Source organism: Callionymus lyra, chromosome 9, assembly GCF_982586985.1.
Source record: "Callionymus lyra chromosome 9, fCalLyr1.hap1.1, whole genome shotgun sequence".
NCBI classification, from domain to species: domain Eukaryota; kingdom Metazoa; phylum Chordata; class Actinopteri; order Syngnathiformes; family Callionymidae; genus Callionymus; species Callionymus lyra.
In genome coordinates, this window is record NC_141826.1 from 7,209,414 (window position 1) to 7,231,314 (window position 21,901).

At 36.5% G+C, this 21,901-nt stretch overlaps 1 protein-coding gene across 1 annotated transcript; it reads left to right on the forward strand.

Moving 5' to 3' along the window:
* The first annotated feature begins 5,018 nt into the window (after window positions 1-5,018).
* On the forward strand, window positions 5,019-20,850 carry LOC148071728 (solute carrier family 4 member 11-like). Its single transcript, XM_087799321.1, has 20 exons — window positions 5,019-5,177; window positions 9,044-9,094; window positions 10,158-10,235; window positions 10,998-11,044; window positions 11,225-11,444; window positions 11,526-11,607; window positions 11,690-11,813; window positions 11,915-12,124; window positions 12,999-13,083; window positions 13,177-13,302; window positions 13,394-13,507; window positions 13,590-13,722; window positions 14,502-14,575; window positions 15,675-15,912; window positions 16,150-16,256; window positions 16,816-16,981; window positions 17,051-17,224; window positions 18,746-18,941; window positions 19,024-19,193; window positions 20,314-20,850. Exons 1-20 carry the CDS (start codon window positions 5,141-5,143, stop codon window positions 20,378-20,380), a joined length of 2,499 nt encoding a protein of 832 aa, XP_087655447.1. The 5' UTR covers window positions 5,019-5,140; the 3' UTR covers window positions 20,381-20,850.
* Window positions 20,851-21,901: the final 1,051 nt, after the last annotated feature.

Here is a 21,901-nt window from a genome sequence, read left to right on the forward strand (position 1 = left end):
CCATGTCTTAAAGCTGACCAGCTGGTTGTGCAGCACAGAAATGGCTCCTTTCGCATTGCTGCCTCTACAGAATTTGAGCCGCTGGTTGGTCTGTGCAAATTTCTGGAAAAATGTCCCATTGTACATAAATTGTTTTTGGCATTCATTTTCAAAAGGGTACAAATATCGTGTGCTCGCCCCAGTTTGTAATTTTGATGCCATGATGATACAATTTTGGGCATTTACTAATAGTTGACTGGCATTTTCTGCCAATATATAGATATATTGTCTGTTTAATCACATCTTTGAACAAATAATGTTATGTGTTCATTTGCACATATGGGCGAAACACTTGAAATGAGAAGGAGACAAACTTGTGCGGTCATTATAGATTAGAGTACATCATAATTGTCTTGACACACTTATCATGAGCATAAATAAAGTTTTCATTTTAAAAAAGGTCACTAGATGTCACTCTCTGCTTTATGATGTTTGGCTTTGATCTATTAAGGCCTGTGTCCACATTTGGCCCTGATTCTCTGAACAATACCAGAGATGTATTTTATTTTTCATATACATTGCGAGACAAAAATATAGGACCAACTATTTTAGGGGTACATTTTTGTGTTGTCATATTCAACACTTACTTACATTATTTGTTCTCTAAGGAGTTCTGGTTAGCGAAATTCTTTATTATTGTCTGTTTGTACAAAACTCTTTTTTTTAAACTTAACTAACCTTCGAAAATGTGCTTAAGCCCCACCCACTGAAATCACTGTTTTTCTAGAGATACATCTGGTTTTCCATAACCCACTCTGATGTGATTGGTCAAGCATCGAGGTTTCTCACCGCATGTTGTCAATCCCAGAAGTCTCCAACACCAAAGGAGCTGTCTGGAGAAAGTAATACCTTAAAAGTCGTTATCATGATGAGGGACTTCAACATTTGAAACATGTCAAGAGAGTTAGGTTTTGAGATTAGTTGCTGTTTAAGTTAAAGGTGATCAATATGGCTGTTGAAGCAGGAAATAGACATTTTGAATGTAAATTTGACATCAATGAATAGATGGTGATACATTGGAGACGGCAGCGTAAAGAACTTACTCAGGACAAAAGCTTTAAAAACAGTTGGTCTGAACTTTTGCAATACTTTTCTGGAAAAGCGGTCGTTTTTTACTGTGTTTACAAGCATTGCTTGAAATAAAAACATGATAAATACCAGGTATAAAAATCAGGTATAGTTTTTGTTATACAGGAACCAGCTTTGATGAAGATGTTTCATAAATGAATGATTTTACACAGTTACAGATTCTCTATAATCAGTGTCGGGGTATTTTTTATGCATCAGTGAGCTGAAAATGGAACCTTCAGCTTAATCTTAAACTAAATGAGTTGGAAGAGTTCATGGCAATTATTTTTAATAAAGAAGGCTTGTTATCCACGCGAGCACATGAGCTCTTATAACTGGCCGAGACAGACCTTCGTTATCGTTGTCAGGTTAGATCTAATCAGACTAAATATTGGAAATAGACGACAAAACTTTTCTTGACCTTTTATTAAATGCTGCGTTTCCGTTTTCATTCCCAGTTGTAATGACTCTGAGGTCACTGGAGATCATCTGTCATGACGTATCTTCATTCAGTCATGATCTAAATAAAGAAGCAGGAATCGAATTCCTCAGCATAAGTGAATTGGACGGACATTTATATTGATTGATAGAATTGTAATATATTTTGATACTACAGTACAAAGTATGATTTATTTCAAAGCACCTTTGGACAAACCTGTAGAAGTGTATTCACACCACGTATGCATTTTCGGAAACAGTTAGTGACAAATTAAACGTGGATGTAGATGATTGTTGTGAGGTTCTCAGTGACCTGCGTGACTTCACAGTGGCTTTTGATCCACAATCCATATTATTCCCATTATTTTCAAGGTTTATTGTGTTTTAAGGTAGATCTGGTTTTCTTGGCTTTTCCAATGCCTTATAATAAAGTTCTAATCCGTGTCTGATAACCTGTGTTTCTGCCTGGGATCAAACTGCATTTTCTTTTATTTGAGCATAAGACAGGATCAATGCTTTTTTGTCTTAAGGTCCACATTTCATTTGACAAATGTCTGTTTGTCTGTCTGTTAGGAAGTGAGTAAAGCGTGTCTAAACAAGAGGAGCTGTCTCTCCTGCATTTAATACAAAACTCGGCTCTAGTAGAAGAACTCACATTTCCCTGATCCTTAAAACTCTACACTGGCTGCCAGTTTCTTTCAGGATCAAAACAGGTAAGAAACATCTTAAGAAATGTTTATCTGTGCAGGCTTTTCCCTGATTCTCTGAGTCTCCTGTCTTGGCCCTTTAAAGTATATATTTCAACTGTGTAGTCTGTCTGTCTGATAGATGGATTATTAATCATTGATAGCCAAAAATATGTTGAAATAACTTCAAACAAACTATATCGACTTTTCTCTCAGAGTTATCTGAAGTCACGTCTATTGGTTCGAACAGTTTCAAACAGATTCTTAGGTCTTTGTTTAGCATGACAGTGGTGGTGTGGACGACTTAACTTAAAATGTCAAAGAAACTCACTTATTTGGGGGAATTTATTCACATGTGTCCTCTCTTTCCTTCCCCCGTAGCATCACCTCCCTCAATACCTCATGCATGCTCCCGGTGATTGGCGGCGAGGACATTAAGGTGTTATTCATTGGCGAGACACACGCCCCTTTCGTACCTGTGTGAAAACACCAGCAACGTATCAAGAGCATTTCTCTTCTGCACCATAAACAGACTATATCCCAAACAATTTGTATCGGGATGAAGGTGAAAAAGGAATCGTATGATATGTCAGAAGACACAAAAAAACATGCGATTGAAGGTAAGGCTGAACCATTCTTGTAAGTAGCTACAACTCTACATGCTAGCCGCTTTCTTGATCTAAAAAAGAGAACTTATTTGAACTTCTTAAGAAAGTAATTGTCTTTGAAATGTCAAGCATTATTGCTCCCATATGTTTAAAGGAATTAACATTTATTGAATTAATAGCGATGAGTATAAGATGAAGTTTGAAATGAATTATGTATTCGTGTGCGAGTTAATCTCATGCTTGCCAGCTATTTAATGTTTGACTGCAAGATAAATCATACACGCCGTTTTGGATTTATGGTTTTCAGCTAGTTCAATATTGCGCAAATCTATTCTCTTATCCAATACTCTATCATAAAACTGGGATCAGCTGGGTATTACGACTCTCAGAAGGTTTTAATTGATTTTAATTGTTCATTACTTTAGCACATCGAGTCAACGATGTTTCAGTATACTTGTTAATGTTTGGCCTTGCTCACGTTTGTGCACAGCTCTTCCTTTTAACCCTCAGCTGCTGCCCTCAGGTGTTTCTTTGGCTGGATTAATGTTTCACTCTAAGCTCAACAATCATGTACTTTCCCAGTGGACCATAAGAACATTAGTTTATTAATGCAGCATTTCATAGCCACTGTTTAACAGAACAGTGGCAGAGATATTTAGCCTTAAATAAACTTTTTGGAATCAAGGATACATGTTGCAAAAAATTGGTCAGCTTTATAAAAACTTTGCTTATTTTTGATATGATATAGTATTTGAAATAGCCATAAGTAGAAAGCAATGGGTTCCCACTTCCACTCGTCTCAGGCTTGTGCTCTGCTGCTATCTGGTGGCTGACAGTGGAAGTTGCAAGCATTCTTTCATGCGTTTTATTTTATAATCGGTAATCAGTGGAAAAGAACGTTTTAATAAGACCTGGCTCAGGGACCAAGATAAGGACATGATAAAAGAATAAGGGAAATTTATATAGAAAAACACTTTAAAATACAGAAATAAAATTTTTATCAGAAAAAGTTTGCTCTGCTTCATGTAAAAGATAAAATGCTTAAGCGAGGTAGACAAATTAAAGTATCATGATCAAGCTGTAACTTAGCAAACTAGCAAACAGAAATAGTAAAACATTTTGTGACATGGTATTAAATCTCAATAAAAAGCATGTTTTATTTGCTTTACAACAACTGTTTATCAAAACTCGTAAAACGTGTACACATTTACAAGGGTTCAAATTGTTTCTTATTCACAGAGTAGTACTCCATTATGAGGAAGTGTACCTACTTCCTTACCTCTCTAACACATCAAGCAAAGCCCAACAGTTTTTAGACAAGTATTTTTTGGGGAACACTTTAGAGAACCAGAGGAAATTCCTAGTTGGTGGAACCCTTCACTAACAATGCAATGCAAAGAATTCTTATCAGCTGAAACAATGGATTAAGAAAATTAGCATTAGCTGTTTTTAAAAGTTGCTAACCATTTCGGGGGAGGATGTTAAAAACCAGGCTGAAACTCGGTGGTGCTGAGTTGTTGCTAACTAATTTAAAGACAACCTAAAATGTATGTTCTTGAATCAAATAAGAGTATTTCAATTTGGGGTAATACAAATAGCAAATTAGTACACTCATGCTAATAGCTAACAAGTTATATTTTCCTATTATAAAGTTAGACTAGCAGTTTATGAGTTAAAGCTAGTGCTACCTACTAGCCAACTTGCTAAAGTGCTTTTTTTCTCATAGGGTTATACTTTCTTTTTTTTTTTCCGAAGAAAGTTAGGGCATTTATATACAAAAAAAGTCAGGAAAGTAAATAAGGTGTGAATTGAATGAAAAAGCTTTGCAAAAGATCTATTACTTAAATAGGCCTTTTTAAAAAAAGGATTGACTGATCATTTGCATTGTGAAAAACCGGTTTAGCTGCTAACCGGATGTGCAGTAAAATGAGTATCAAACAATAGTTGGAATTGCCTTTTTTAAACATGGCTTTCTTCAACTTACAGTGATCCACCAATGGTCAAAGCCCACATGCAGTATTTACAAACTAAACTTCCACATTGCTTTTAAAATAGGCACAAGGACCCGGGAGAGAAAAACACACCCCGCAGCATTAGTCATGACTATCTATGCGCCCTCCCACTTCCTCCCCCAAACCCACGTGCTGCTAGAGGAGGTAATTCTAACTCAGTAGATGTGTGTGTCTTGGGGTCTTGAGAAGATACCACCAGGGAGTTTTTTTTTGGGAGACTTCAGAGTTTAGCTAGACAATGATGATGGGCTGACCTCCAGAAGTCTGCTCACCTGAAAATCGCAAGAACATGGAAAACAAAAAGGTCCTCCATTTTGTGCCCTCTGGTAAGTTTTTTACCGGGTTGGGGGTTAGAAGGTCCTTTAAAGAGGCAACTTGAAACTCCATGTGTCAAAAGTCTGGTAGAAACCCCCCAGTGTGGCTTGATGGAGTATCTGCTTGAGGCGTTCAAGAACACTTCAGGAGTGTTCAGCAGCACGTGGGATTCATTTCCAAGGAAGACAATGATTCTAAATCTTCTTTTACTTTCAGACTTTGTTTTGTTGTTTGGTGTTCTCACTACTTGAAAACACAGTAGCCGGTGGAGAGAGAAAGCCAGCCGGAGATGATCAGTGTCAATATTTACATTAAAGTAATAAACCGTAGCCATGCATGTCATGGAATAATTTTTATTGAGCAGACCGTTTAACAGTGGACGTTCATACCTGGTGCCTAATCTCACAATATATTGAATGCAAGTTGGAGACCATATTCATCCTATATTCGTACCCTTATTTTTGAAACCATTGTTATATAAAAAAATACTTTGAATAAATATTATGGCTCCAATTTTTGTTGCCTCTAATGGGTTAAAGAAAAAAGGTTCACAGGGACTAAGAAGATTATAACCAGAAAAAAAGTCTCCAAGGCTTAACTTTGACTGACATTTTTCTAACTCATTCTGATACATAAAAGCTCTGATGTTTCACTTCAGTTTAGGTCCATCTCTGTTTTCACTGGTTGGGCAAATATTTGTTGATAATGTCTTTGAGGTGTTGAAGTGGAATGAGGTGTGATTCTCCTTTTCCTGTATTTGCTCTACCTGTGTTGTCTAAATGTGTACATTGTCACTTGTCAGACACTTAAGTGTACACACAGTTATTTTCTCGCTGGTGAAAGTGAAATGAAGCATTATCTAGGGAAATACATTGTACAACATATTGTTTAGCTCTTACAAAATGGATGTTTGTAAAGCATTGTATTCCTTCTACTGACCTTGTTTAATATAATCCTGGTGTTTTGTCGACTGTGCAGCAAGGATGCAAGTTGGTGTCTCGAGGTTAATATCAGTCAACTGATAAGGCAGAAAAGACTAATAAAGTTACTATGGCAACCTTACTTTTTTTGAGAAGGATATCTGTATTAATGTTATTGAATATAACAGGGCTAGCTTAAATCAAAACAAACATTACATGTTGCAAAACAAAATACATTATACTTCACAACCAAAACAGTAAGTGAATTCGTTCATACTTAATAATGGGTAAGAAAAAAATACCCACAATTGACATTAAAAATAAGGTATAACTATTTGTTTGGAAATGCCTTTGTGGCATACATCAAAAAGTCGTGTTTTATTTACCACATGTAAAGCGGTAAAGTATTATGTTACGACAGAGGTGGCAGTATTGTTATACATTGCTTCAATCAGGTCATTTTAGCACATCTTCAAAACCAAGCCATGCATGCACCAGGTGCATAAAATAGTAACCGTTTGACAGGAAAACCTTTTGTCAGGGTTTAGCCTCAGATGAGCTGAATTGTCTCTTCACAGACTAAGTGGGAGAAGATCCAAGAACTGATGCTTTAAATGACCTGTGATCATGTCTTTACAATTACCTGAATCTGCCTCTTAATCTTTGAAAATGTCATTGGTGATCATTTGTGTGAAAGAAAAAGCAGTAAAAGGACTTCAAACATAATTTACAAAAATGTATGAACTTGCGATCATAATGATAGAACAAATACCAAGTATGGAATGAAATTTATCATCTTTGCGAAATTGCAGTTTCGGAAATGTTTTTAAAGAATACTCGGTTATAAATTAAATTGTTTAAATCAATTGATTGTAGAGAGTGACAGATAGTGGAATCAGAAAATAACTTCTTCATTAAGTTTCAACAACTACCGGAGTCTGTCTTCGTCTGTCTTTTATCCCCAAAATGTACGAGAACCATTAGTATTACATACGTGATATTGGTTGATATACATTTACATCTACACCCCCATCTTAAAAATGAACATAACACGGATGACAAAATGGAATGAAAGTCTCCGGCGAGTATGTGATTAACAATATCCGGTAAATTATCTTGTCTGACTGTGCATTTGTGAGGATTTAAGATCATAGAACTGAAGAAGTCAGATCACTGACCATTCAACACACAGGTACGCTTGCTTTGGAAATGTCATGTAACATCCAATAATAACCACTGGGCCATGAAGGTGGAACTTTGTATGTCAAGAGCACAAATGCTATAAAACAGTCTTGACTCGAAAAGTAAAAAAAAATGGCTTTGGACAATCTCTGGGTCAATATGTGGAATGGTTTGACCCTTAAAGTTCTCCAGCAGGTTAGTGGGGCAAACTATTTTTAGGTATAACGAGTGTCCCTCGTGGAAAATGCAGTCCCCAAAAACCTGTCATAACCATCACCATTTTGGAAGTACAAGAAGTCCACGGCTCTGACGCAGAATAACTCAAATCCTTTGTAGAGAGATTGCAAACTCAGCAGGTCATAAAGGGAACCATCAAATTTTAATCGTTTCCTTTATCTCCATCATGTTGATTAGATGCACGAGTGATAGATGTGTACACAGCGTTTTATCTTTATGAGACATGACTCTAAAAGTCTAAATCACACAGACAGTTTTCGCCGTGTGAAGCTACAAGAAGCTTGTTGAGGCTCCCTGCGGTCTGTGTTAACACCTGTGAAGTAGAAGAGGCCTGGGAATGTTCAGTCTAATCTGCTTTGAGATACGGCCTTGACTTGTCATCCCTTGGAGCAACACTCAGCCACAGGCGGAGAAAGAAGCTCCTCTCTCCAGAAATACAAGACCGACTGTACAAACATCACTCCCAGCTGGTGAATATAATGTTTTTTGTTGCCAGTGGGCAAAAGAAAGTATTTTTGTAACACATTTTCACACATGTTCCTCTATTCTTTTTTTTTCCCCTTATCGAGGAAGAACAGTATTTTATGTCTTGGAATACTTTCACCAGGGGAACTGAGACCTCTTGACAAGGTCACAGTCCTCATGGAGTTTCACTTAATCTACCGTCTGTTTCAGTTTCAAAGTCACTTTTGAGTTGCTGATGTCTTTGACTATAGTAGCTTCTGAGCGAAATCTCTTCCGGCATGTTGTTTTATTTTCAAATTCTACAAATGTTAAACAACTGTTCTTATCACACAAACCTGTCTTGTTTGCAGGAGCTCAAAGATAACGTCAGGCAACATTTCATCTCAACATTTAAATTACAAGAATCTACTGAGAGGATTTTCAAGGATACATAAAAAAGTACCAGATAAAAAGCCCTTCTCTCAAAATGGATACGTCAAATCATAGTAATTCTACTGTTATTACACTTTTTTTTTTTTCATTTTTTGTCAAATTCAGTCAATGGGACAGTTGTTGGCAGTAGTGCTTACTCACAAAGTCCAGTTGAAACTGGATTAGCACAACAGGGTTTTTAAAAATCAGTATCCAGAAACTTGGGTATTGTCAAATATATTTATTGATTCATTGAAACCTTGGGATCTTTACATTTTTATTTTCCAATATCTCACATTTTTAACAACCTGGATTTCTTTGAAAGAGAAATTAAAACCAAAATAGTGTTTTTGTGACCAACCACCATTTTCCACAGTAACAATAACTTCATGTATGTTTGTTGTGTAGAGACAATGTAGCTATAGAATACACAAATCTGGTTGCCTGGTTCCCACATCATTGTTATGTATTTTCTATCTGTTTCTTACACTGCTAGTAATTTGCCTAATCCCTGTGAATGGAATGCAGAGAGTAGTCAAGAGAGATGCGAGCAAATCTTGAGCAAAAACCTATTTTTATAACTCCTACATATTTCTCATCAATTGTGTCTACATTTCTTGAAACTTATTGAAATGCTTATTTTAATATGATTTCTTTCATAGAGGCTCCATCATCCGGGAGTTCCAAGAATGGATATGTTTTCCAAGAAATGGGTTAGTACACATTCATACTCTGATATCCTTCTGCATGAGATTGTAGAAAATACTCAATTCCTTACTAAACAAATGTTACTACGAGCTAACTTCTTCTCCGCTATTTTGTTGTCATCAGACCGAACACTACACAACAAACAAACAAACAAATAATATAATATAATAATATATAATGATAAAACATTGTGAATTAAAAATAAGTTTTAAAACAAAAAATGGTTTGATTTTATTTGTTTGATTTTAAGTGGAATATAGTTATTAATTTTTTTAAATACAGCTTGTGTATATTTACAATAATTCATGACTAGATCATTTAAAATGTTGTTAGAAAAGAAAACTAAATAACAAAATGCAATAAAGGAAAAACAAAAATAAATTTAAAATAAATTATGTCGGCGATGGAAGTGGAATGTTATTGCTGATATTATTAATGGTAATTATTTAATGGTAAGTCCCCTCGTTCTTGTGCTGAGAGCTTCATTATAGAATAAATAATGGCAAAAAATACTCATTGACTCAATGAGGAGCAGCGGAAATAATGATAACAACCAGCAGTGTGTTAAGCTCTTGACAGCTAAAACCTTTGACACAAGTATGCCAACATAATAATGGGGCCCGTAATCTAATTTTGTTCTATGTAAATTTGCCATATTACACAGCAAATAAGCCAAACATGCTTATTCTTATTCTCATCTCAGACTTCCAGATATGTTCATTGTATCATGTATCATTTGAAATGGGTTCCTTGTCAGAGGTTTGCATTCTTGCTTTAGTTATATCAAGTTAAGTTTTCTCATTTGCAAAGATTTTTTCAACTGCTGCGAAAATGTGTCTTATTATGTGTTTATAAATAAGCTTAAGATATGCAGGTATACTAGGTATACTTATATTATTAATATTTAGTTTCTTCTATTGTTGATTCCTTAACACAGCAAATTAGTAATGTGTAAACATTTGTGTTAAGTGAATCTAACCTACTAGGAAGTAGGTCTTATCCCAAACTGACAAAACATATTTAGTTATTAATGAGTTCTAAAGCTAATTGGGATGATTCTCTTCACAGAGCTTGCTGATGGAAAAAATCCAGGCGTCGCAGGCAAGGACCATATCAATGGCAACCAGATCCATATCAGCCTTTCAGGTGGGATGAGAACCGAATATTGATATTACAAATATGAAATGAAGACGCTGTTTCGATTCACTTTATTTTCTTTGAGTCTTCAAATTAGATTAACAGCGTCCATAATGATTTGCTCAATGATGATGAAGTTTTATGATACATCTGCACAGTATATTTGTATTAACAGTAGACTGAATACAATTTGGCCCCTTGTTGGAGAATACTGTCCTACCATCGTTGATCTCATTGCACCTGCCTTAGAGTGAAAATGGCCGCAAGCACAGAGACAACAGGAAGAAGGAGATTTGCTTTGCTAATGGATTTCAAAACAATTTAAGAAACACTTAATCATTTTAAAATCAATAATATACCCTGAAAGGATTAAATTCATATTCCATTGTGATTTTAAGTTTATACCGCTCAGTTTTCACGATTTATCGATATTCAGAGTTTAGAATATGATGCTTTCTGTTTTGTAAAATTATAATTATTGGTTCAAAGCCAAGAATTGTAGAGCATTGTCGAGACTGCCATCTAGTGGATCGCAAATGAAGACACCATATCAGTTGTTTCATGAAATCTTATCATCTAATGTTTAATGTGATACGCTTTCTGTAATAAGCTTGTAACAAACTTGTTTATTGAAAATTAAATCAGATTGTAGTTCAAATAATCAACAATAGGATTCTATGGCAACATTAGTTCAGGAAAGATGGTAACAATGGTTATTAAATGCTATGTGAAGCGACATTTTTAAATTTACTCATTGCTTTTTGGTCACAGAAGAAGATGGCATTCCTGGGTACGGCCTTCTCAACACAACCAGAAAGGTAAAATATTGTTGTTTTTTTACTGTTTGAAAAAGAACAGCATGAAATCTTTAGGCTTATTGTATATTTTATTCTAAAATAAAATAAATATTAGGCACAAATCAACCTTTAATGTGTGATAGAAGAGCAGTGATTGTCGTTGACTCATTTCACCTGTACTTTCCTCTCTCCCTCCACAAGTATGTGAAGCCAATGAACTTCCAGGAGGAAGTACGTGCCCACAGAGACCTGGACAACTTCTTGGAGCAGGCCAGCATTTTACTCGATGAAAAATCCGCCACGTTGGACGATGTCCTTCGGAGAATGTTGACTCATGTCGTCGACGACAACCAGGGCGATTTTGACATTGAGGATGTCATGAACTCACTATTCACAGATGCAGGAGGAAGAGAATGCGATGGTAATCATGAACAAATATTGGTGTTTAGACTACTTTTCCATCACAAAAACTAACTTTACCTTTGTAAACTTTTGTCAACAGTCCATCTTTTAACAGATACCATTCAAGGTGTCACTTCTACATCGACTGGCATCCGATACCAACAGTCCTGGCTTTGTATTCTGTGAGTTTATTCACAGTTGAGCGATGACATTTCCTGAAAAAGTTCAATGTTCAACTTTTAAATAATGCCTCATTTATTTCAGTGCTAACGTTCGGTCGCTACAGAAACGGCATGTTTGCGTTGTCCGTCTGGAGCGGCCTCAGAACTGGGGAGCAAATTGTCAAGAAGCACGCTTTGTCATTCTCATTCTCACTCCTCCCAGAACGGTAAAACTTGTGAAATGGTTGATAAAAAAATCAGATATTAGAATCTACAATCTTCAATGAAAGTTAACAGATATTCAGTTCATTTGTATTTTTGTTTACAGAAAAGCACAAAGTCCGCCATTGAGCTCGGTCGAACCTTTGCGACTATGTTTTCGGACATTTCCTTCAGACAGAAACTTCTGGAGACCAAGACGGAGGAGGAGTTCAAACAGGAGTTACTCTATCATCGAAAGCAGCTCTGCATCGCCGACAACAAGCAAGAAGAGAAGGAAGTGGACAACTCAGATCCTCGCAAGGGCAAGAACCTAGAGGTTTGAGATGTGCATCACGCTTACATAATCACGTTTAAAAATAGCATCCTAAAAATATGTCCTGCCTCATGTTGAGAACACCATCATGGTTCTCCATTAATCAATCTCGAAACTATCTGGAGAGTAAAATAAAGTATATTGGGTGCTGTGCACTTTATTAGATTTTAGGAAAATAAAAAAACGCTGGGCAACAGAACGTAAATTCTGCCAAGGCTACCATGAACTTGGAAGAGAAATGTGCACCGTGGTGTAATGACTAAATACTTAATTATGTGCAGCCTTTAAATTAGGAGGAAATGTGGTCTCTCAATGGGGGATTAGAGGAGAAGCCAAGGCACCATATTTGTGGCCATGAAAACAGGCTGGGAACAGGTTGGATTTAATCAGATTTATGGCTTTTGTGTTGACATTCATTAGACATTATTACACTCAAGCGCTGATATCTTATTTAAATTCAACAGCACCATAAAACCAGTGCATTTATTATGCTAAAAATGAACATATCGGAACTATTCGGTATTTATTTTTCTTATTTGACAGGAAATATGCACCTTAAATAACATTTTTTGTCAAAAAAAATGACAGGCTTGGCATTTCAACGTTATTCACCATCATCCTGCAGCGCAGTTAGACAGCTCGTCCCATGTCATCGTAGCATCTTAAAATTGCCAACCCATGTACTATCGCAGCCAAGATGTCGCTGTCAGACATTGCCTCTCCACTTCTTGCTCCTCTCAGGCAAGAAAGAGCTTAAAGAGTGTTAAACACACACTTTTTTTTTTTATCCTATGATCAACCTCCCTGCTAACAGAGCACTTATGTCTTCCAGCTGTCTCTTTAGTGCCTGATTGATTCCGCCTTTTTCTTCCAACAGTGCAAAGATTTTGTAAAAGTGGGGAAAGGCGTTTACGATGACCTTCGACGCAGATTGCGTCTGTATCCTTCAGACTTCACAGACGGTATTTCAGCTTTCCTCTGAATCATTTGACAGAAATAGAAGGCATTTTAAGAGACTTCATCATGTTTAATGAGCCTTTGAATGATTCATTTAGGATTGACAGGGAAGGACCGCTGTCTGCTCAAGTACACCACGACTGCCATTTTTCTCTACATCGCCATCCTTCTGCCAGCTATTGCCTTCGGATCGCTGAATGATGAGAGCACAAGAGGAGAAATCGGTACGTGAAGAGTGTGACTGCACACCTTCAAAAACACCATGTATTAAACCGTGATAGGTTGAAGCATGAATATTTCACTTGGTCTTGGCAGACGTGCAGAAAACCATCATTGGTCAGAGTATTGGAGGTGTCGTCTATTCTTTATTTGCCGGCGCGCCTCTAGTCATTCCACTGACCACAGCTCCCCTGGCTATCTTCATAAGTGGTGTGTATCAGTTTATACTCGGGGTCAAAGATGTATGTAAATTCATGTAATTTAACCATTTTATAATCAATATCTCTGGCAGTGATCAGGGGCATCTGTGACGACTACGATCTTGACTTTGACGCCTTCTACGCCTGCATCGGTTTGTGGAACAGTTTGTTCCTCATCCTTGGAGGTTTATTCAACGTCAGTCTGCTGATGAAGCTCTTTAAACGGTAAAGTTTAAGGATTACACCATGTGTTTGTGTAGCTGATGTTTCATTAGGTTCAGCGTAAATTAGGTAAAAACACAAGGACACGGAAGAAAAACTCATTTGAACCTCAACAATCAGTATAATTACAATTATAATATAATAATAATCATTATTATTGTTATTATTTATTTATTATATTTGTTTTCAAACAATAATAATGCAGAGATGCAAAAGACTTAAGACGCAATTCCCCGTTTCAAGATATTATTCTGAAGAAAAGTCTTGAATAATCTCTCCAGCCAAACAACAAGTTGTTTTTTTGGACAAAATTCAAGAAAAGAAGCAATATGAACAAAAGGTCAGTTATCTTGTCAGGATATTTAGATAATTATTATGTTGTAGAAAATAATAAATTTAAATTTTTTGGTTGAAATATTTTTTTTCATGTAAAGTTCGTACAAATGACAGCAACTTTATTTCCAACGATAAGCAAAAAATAAACCAATAATGAATAGATAAATCGTTGTATAAATTTGAATCTTTATTTCGAAGCATTGGTAGACACTCATGCTGCAGGCTAGACCAATTTTTAGCTGTGCAGAATTTGGCGTAGCAGGTGGGGAAGGTCGTTGATAAGAAAACCCAAATCTGTTACGGCTTCCTCTTTTCCTCCATTACCATTAATGTTGTTGATTGTTCCCTTGTTATCTCGCCACCTTGAATGTGTTATGTCTTGGTTCCAAAACCTGTTTTGACATGAATGATCATGCTGGGCCTCTTTTATTTCCATTATCTCACAGCTCAACAGAAGAAGTCATTGCACTTTTCATCTCCATTGCATTTGTCGGGGATGCAGTTAAAGGCACCGTCAAAAGTGAGTCAGACTACATTAAGCACACTTTGATTGCTTCCCATACAGAGGAAAGTTTCGCACTGTCCTCTTGCTTGTTTGCTGGGGTTAATGTTGCAGAGCAAATACACACATCCTTCACAAGGTCTTTAGGATACCAGAGTACTAATCCAGTTTTGTTTATATTATGACTGCTATTGAATTCCTTCTTTTTATTGTGGGTTTATTAGTGGAGAGCAAAGAGATGGAGCAACAAAAGCTCACTCTTTCTTTTCCAATTTTTGGAGACATAAATTCTAGTGACGTGCCGATGACGCTTCATGAAGCAGTGCACATCTTTTTAGACAACAGTAGGTGGCACACTCAGTTTAAGAAACTATGTTACATCTGAGAGTGCCATCTAGTGATGGTCTGATGAAGCTTCGTGAAGCAGTGTCATTATTTTCAGAGTCCTCTAGATGGCAGTGTCTGCATTGTTATCCTTTGTTTTGAACAACTCTTCTAATGAAACATCACATCATTTTTAAACTGATGGCGCCACCTACTGACCTCTAAACAACATGACACTGCTTCACGAAGCTTCATTTGACCATCACTGGTGCTATTTTGAGGCTTTTGAAAATTTGCAATGAAGCAGAAAGAAGAATTGACGTTGATTCATGTTAACAATTTTTGATTGTTTCTGCGTTTAATTATCAAATACTGTACATATTTCTGTTTTTATGCTGGTTCAAAAAAAATATGATTACAAGTTCACCTTTCAAAAAAAATGTTTTTTTGAAAACTGAAATATGGTACCACCTGCCTCTACTGTAGTATTTCCTAAAGTAAATATTCACAATGTGTACTTTTCTAAGCTGCTTGTGTGGAAAATAGTGATGAGCTGGGAAGCTTCAAGAAACAGTTTTCTATATTTAGACGTCAGTAGGTGGCGCAATCAGTTTAAATGAGGTGAGGTTTGAAATGTTTCTGTACAGTTTTACTAAATAAAGATAAGGGTTAAAAAACCCATCACTAGTAAATACACATCAGTTTGTCTGGTTTTAAAACAAAGCAACGCTCTTTAAAAATGATTGTTCCTTATATTTCATTAATATCCCTCCTCTTGTTTACCACCTCATAGTTTTCCATCAATACTACTATGGACCACAACTTGGGACTACAAACATCACGGTATTGCAGCAGGAGTTCTCTTCAATTCTGGAAAAAGTGAACCAGACAAACCTGACAGGCCCAGTGCAGCCACCGATCTACCTGTCTGAGTCCTTGGTGTTGTGCACTCGAGAAAGACCAGTGCTGTGTTTGCTGCTCATGCTCGGGACGTTGTGGTTTGGCTACGCACTGTATCTCATCAAGAGAAGGTATGAAAAATCAAAATACTAATATTGTATTGTGTCATCATTTCCACCTGCAATTAAAAAGCTTATATATCAGTACTTATATTTGTACCAAACTTATCATAAAGAAACACATTTCAAAGGCACATATCTTAAATTCAGTCATAGTTTATATTCATTTTTTACTGTATACTGTATGCTCTGAAATGCTAAGTTGTTCATGTGATGCCTGTCAAACTCTTACGACTTCCTTTCCCACAGCCCATATTTGAACAGCAGAATCAGAGAGGTGGTGTCAGACTGTGCCTTGCCTATCTCCGTGGTGACATTCTCCTTCATCGGTTCCTACCTCTTCCTTGACATACAGCGTGAGTGCGATCCGTCAAAGTCGAGAAGCTGAAGAGAAAGTTCTCCAGAGACTCGGCACAGAATGTCTCTCACATATCTTAAATCATCAGGAGACGGATGGAAATATATCTCCCTGTCAAGTGATGGTTGCGGGTCATTGGTGATAAACAGGAACAGACATTTTACTGCTTAAAATTTGTATTGGAATTTAAATGATAATACATGCATATTTTGTGCCTAGTAATATTCAACAGATAAACTGAAACTAAAACACATTAATACAGTTTATTTTATCTGAAATGTAAATTCCTTGACTCTTATATTTCTCAACGTTTATACATACGTCATAAAAACTAAAAATGTATTGACATGTAATGTTGATTATACGTATATGTTACATTATATAGTTTCTATTTAAACCCTAACCATAAAGGTAGCAGTGCTTTCTCATTCAGGTTTGATATTAATGTAACTTCAAAAAGATATTGTATTTAAAATGAGTATAGTGTTAGTTTTGTGTGCAAGGTGCTTTGACGGGTATTTTCATAGTTATTTATTGATTTGTTTTCTTTTCGACAGTTCCTGTGTTCAGCGTCCATGACGGCCGGATTTTCAATTACCCTGCTTTTGACAACATGTCAGGCATGAACGTACTCAGCTGCGCAGGTCTCGGCTTCCTCCTGGCTTTGCTCATCTTCATTGACCAAAACATTGTCATCTCGCTCACTCATGTGCCAGAACACAAGTAAGACTTGATTATTTTGTTTTGTGCTGAAGTCAAAATAAAAACTTATCCTTCAAAAATTCCTTTTAGGCTGCTTAAAGGAACGACATTCCACTGGGACTTGGTGCTGACGGGTTTTATCAATATCGGCATGTCGTGTCTGGGGCTGCCGTGGATGCACGCCGCCTTCCCACATTCATCCCTCCATGCCCGCCAGCTGGCAAAAACAGAGCAGCACGTCGAGAACGGACATGTTTACACCACGTAAGATAATGGACCATAAATAAATGTTCTCTATTTTATTGCTGCTAAAAATAACGGTTTAAAAGAACAAACGCCACTACATTCAAGTCACTGTTACTTTGGCTATGGACTGTTGCCTAAGAAAACATGGCATTGATCAAAGTGGAGAGTTGCCTATTTGAATTCATGGTCGGATAAGTACGTTTTATTTGTAAAGCGCCTTTCACAGACCAGGGTCGATCAGCATCTAATTGAAATTCGGTCGTATACATTTTGAACGGACATTAAAATCCTGACATTTACTGATCTGATGAAGCTTAATGAAACATTAAATCCAATAATTATGGAAAAGAGTGCCATCTAGTGGTCTATGAAAAGAAGAATACTGCTTCATGAAGCGTCGTCAACACCATCACTAGTTCAGACCATTATCACATGAGAAATGGTTGATTAATGTATGTACAGTATACATATATATAAAATACTGTATGTTTTAAGTATAATTAACAGATCACATAATGTTATAGCAAGTGTTTTCTAAAGGATAAAATAACAAATGAATCAACAATTTTGACCACTGCTTTCCCAGCCTTAAAATTTATTCAGCTATATATTGTTTTAACAGATATTTAATTGTTATTAACTTCATGATTCAAAATAACATTACTCAGTCATCAACAAAAACCGCAAACAAGTGATTCACACATATTATACGTGGACATATATTATACTCATACTCTGAACCTTTATATAGAGATTATTTGTTTGTTTGTTCAAGATCTAAAGTATAGTCAAGCAGTACATCATCACATTGTGTAAGCAGGTGCTTAAACTCACATCAAAAGACAGCATTAGTGTGACTCATCACACTCATCTTAACTGGAGGTCCATTACCATCAGCAGCGCTTACAAATATCCACTGGTACACAAGGTAGAACATGAAGATAATCACAGCTGCAAGTATATATAGTGCACTTTATATTCTACAATTTCCTTTTGCCATATTTACCCTACACGGAAATCATCACCTAAACAAGATATTGGAACAGAAAAAATAAGTTGAATATCAAAACTAGGTTCTGTTATCGTAAGACACATCCATCCATCCAGTAGGTGGCGGCGTCATTTTTAAGAGGATACGGCTTCATGAACCCCCCTCAACACATCACTGTGGTATTCCAGAGTAGTCCGAACCAAGCAGCAAGAGTGAGACGCCACAATTAAATGACCAAACCTCCAAAAGCCTTCGAAATCCACATGGAATTGCCACATAAAACACAGGTGAACTTGAATGACTCTTAAGTTAAGGCTATGAAAACCATTTTCTGTTTGAAAAGAAACAAACACCAGAGAATCCTTGACCTGTAAATACAAGGTAATCATTACAAAATCATGATCCTTTAACCTTTTTTGAACAAGAGATTCTTCAAAAAAGAGTTGTGTTGCCTTGAATGAGAACGTTCACCTTCTTCGGATTTTAATTGAATTAATCTCCAAAATCATGGCCCTTTAATGTAAGTGTTCTCTCTCCTGGTGTTGCAGAATCGTCAGTGTGAAAGAAACAAGGCTGACCTCGTTGGCGGCGAACATCCTGATCGGCCTGTCTGCTTACATGCTGCCCCTCCCCCTGCAGTGGATCCCAAAACCCGTCCTCTACGGCCTCTTCCTCTACATCGCTGCCACCTCTCTCGACGGGAACCAGATGGTGGACCGAATGGCACTCCTGCTGAAGGAACAGGTGAGCACTTCAGCTGACAGGCCAGAGTGCAAATTCTTGCAACATACGCTGCAACTCGTTTTTTTTTCCCCCACTCTTGTAGACTTCCTATCCTCCCACTCATTACATCCGCCGTGTGCCTCAGAGGAAGGTCCACTTCTTCACAGGCCTACAGATGGTTCAGCTCACCATACTCTGTGCTTTTGGAATGTATCCACTGCCATACATGAAGATGGTCTTCCCGCTTCTGATGATATTGCTCGTCCCTATCAGGTAAAATGACACAAGCTTGAAGAAGTAATATTTGCTTTTTAAAAGTATCATCCAACAGCTAAAATTGATGTTATTACCTGTGAAGGGCTCCATGAAAAAACTGCCAGAATATGAGGGGTAGATCTGCAATAACAATAATACATAAATGAAAAAAAAAAACTAAACAAAAAAGCTTTATAATTAATGAGGAAAATGAATGAATTATATATTATTATCTAAGTTATTGGTTGGCAATTACATTTCTCAAGGGGCAACATTATGTTCCATCACTGTTATGAGGGGCCTTAAGACAATTCATGACAAATGGAAAAAAACAACATATATTCTTACTAAGGATGTTACAATTGTGTAATTGTGCCATTGAATTGTAAAAAACAATAAGTCAAAACAGGAAAAAGAGCATTAGCCCCCAACCCTTGTTTTATCTCTGGGTCAAGGTGACCCGAGGGCTGGAAACAAATGTGTTTGTGGTATCCCTTGTGTTTTCTCTAAGTCAAGGTGAACAACCCTCAGCTTGACAGTGAGATAACACAAAGGTTAAACAATACAAACAATAATAAATTAATAAACGGAATGAATTTCAAGTTAGTTTGTTGTCATAAATAATTTGACATTACCTAGTTTATTCTTAAACTTTATCTTCGATTCAAGAAGTGAATTCTATATATGTTTTCAATATTTACTACACTCCTTCTGTCGATGATCCTCTCTGTTGATACCAAGTCAATACATGACGAAATCCAGAGACATCACACGATGCAGGTGCCAACATGTGGGATCGTCGGTCCGTCAAGGTGTCAGACGGACATTAATAGTGCACGGTTTCTTGCTGTGATGCCCTCAAAGTAGACAGGAAATTCATTATTGATCGGCTTGCCAGATTTATAGCTGTCCGTCACGGCAACGGTGGTGGTCTTAGAGGAGGTCAGTGGCTGTAGTCAGTGAAGATAATTGAGGTAGCTTTGGTGCTGAGGCTGGTTAAAGAAGGTTAAATGCAGAGACAAGGTATTACTTATTACAATGCATTAAGTACTAATAGGCATTTTGCGGTTACAAGGAAGTTAAAAAAAAAACTGACATGATATTTTATTATGTTTTTTATTTCCCTGTTGTACCTCAGGACCAGCCTACTTCCTCGACTAATTGATGCCAAGTATCTGGACATCATGGACGCACAGCACATGTAGAACAATGGAGAAACATCTGAAGGAGAAATAATCCGCTCGAGTGCAACAGGAACAGATGCACGATGCAATTACCGCTAATGACTGTTGGGAGGCAAGTGTGGACTGTAAGATTTGAACCAGAGTGCTGGAAGCTGAAGTGATGCCTTTTACATCACGTTATTTGTAATGTCCTTTTTTTTTTCATCATTTCAATGTCTTTTTCTGACATACTGCAGTGATGATTTGTCTCCTGTGTTTCATTTTTACTGTTTTATTATTGGCAGAAAAAACTGTACAAATATTGCAGGCACTGCAGTATTATTGATCATGATAAAAGTTAGAATTTCGCTAACTCACTTGCACACTTAAAATAAGTTGTTAATTTTGTAATCTTTGTAATAGAAATTAAATCCAAAATTGCTTTTATTTTATCCTGTCATCAATTTTTGCTGGTTAAATAATGTCAATAATAATAAAGTGTCTCAATAGTTTTCTTTTTTCTTTGTAATACATATATAAAGGTTTTTCCCCCCAAAAAAACCAAGTGTACATATATGTACTATAATATTTTTATCACGATCATTCAAACAATAAAGCTGCAACATTATTCATTTCAGCGTCAAATTTGATGACGCTGCCTTAAATCAAATCAATCAAAAGTATTTTAATCAGTTACACCATCAAACAGAACATGATGGATAATGTCATTACTAATACGATCCATTATGTTTATTGAAAATGTGCCTTCAAATTTGATGTGAGAGAAATAAAATATTTTTTACCAGGAAGTGGATCATTCATTTATACGAGCTCTTCGTGTTGAAGTAAAATCTATCCATACAATAATCACTTTTCTGAATCAAAAGACGCGCTGCAGTTGTGCAGTGTTAGATACTTCCAGCAGATGGCAGTACAAGATTATCAGCAAACTATTTCCAACTCACGAGGGCCTACGACGAGAAGCAGATGAAGTTGTATTTGCTAATTTTAAAATATTTTGAGGCAGAATTTACATTAATTTTCATATTATGTGTTGGATGAGAAAACACATAGGGTGTTACTGCCAGAGGCTGCTTAAAAATGATTTTAAAGTTAACAGTTTCCAAATTACAATATAAATTACTTTTTTATACTCCAAATATGCTCTTCAGGATTAACAAGATTATATATTTTGTAAGAAAAATATAGACTTGTATTGTAACCTGACTAAGACCACATATATGGTGGGTGGCTCAGAAGGACAAACAACAATAACACAAACTAAAACACAATACATAAAAACAGCTTTAAGTTTCCTTTTGTAGATATGCTTTTAGTTTTGGGGTTGCCCTTTAGCTTTTTCAAATTTTTATTTAGCGTTTTGCCCTTCAGGGCCACCGTACAAAGTGAACTAAAGTTACTTCCATTACACAACCAAGATGTTGAAATTATTAATTTTGAACTGGTCTGGCAGTTTCAAAACAGCAGACACAAACATTGTAAATGAACAATAAGCAAAGAAAAAACTCAATGTACTGTATATACATAAATGTTCAAAGTTAT

Excerpts from the sequence above, each read along its gene's own strand:
- LOC148071728 (XM_087799321.1), top strand. The coding sequence starts at position 5,141 with ATGGAAAACAAAAAGGTCCTCCATTTTGTGCCCTCTG. Across the intron at positions 11,608-11,689 it reads CAGTCCTGGCTTTGTATTCT|TGCTAACGTTCGGTCGCTAC; the intron begins GTGAGTTTATTC and ends CATTTATTTCAG. Across the intron at positions 15,913-16,149 it reads CTGTATCTCATCAAGAGAAG|CCCATATTTGAACAGCAGAA; the intron begins GTATGAAAAATC and ends CCTTTCCCACAG.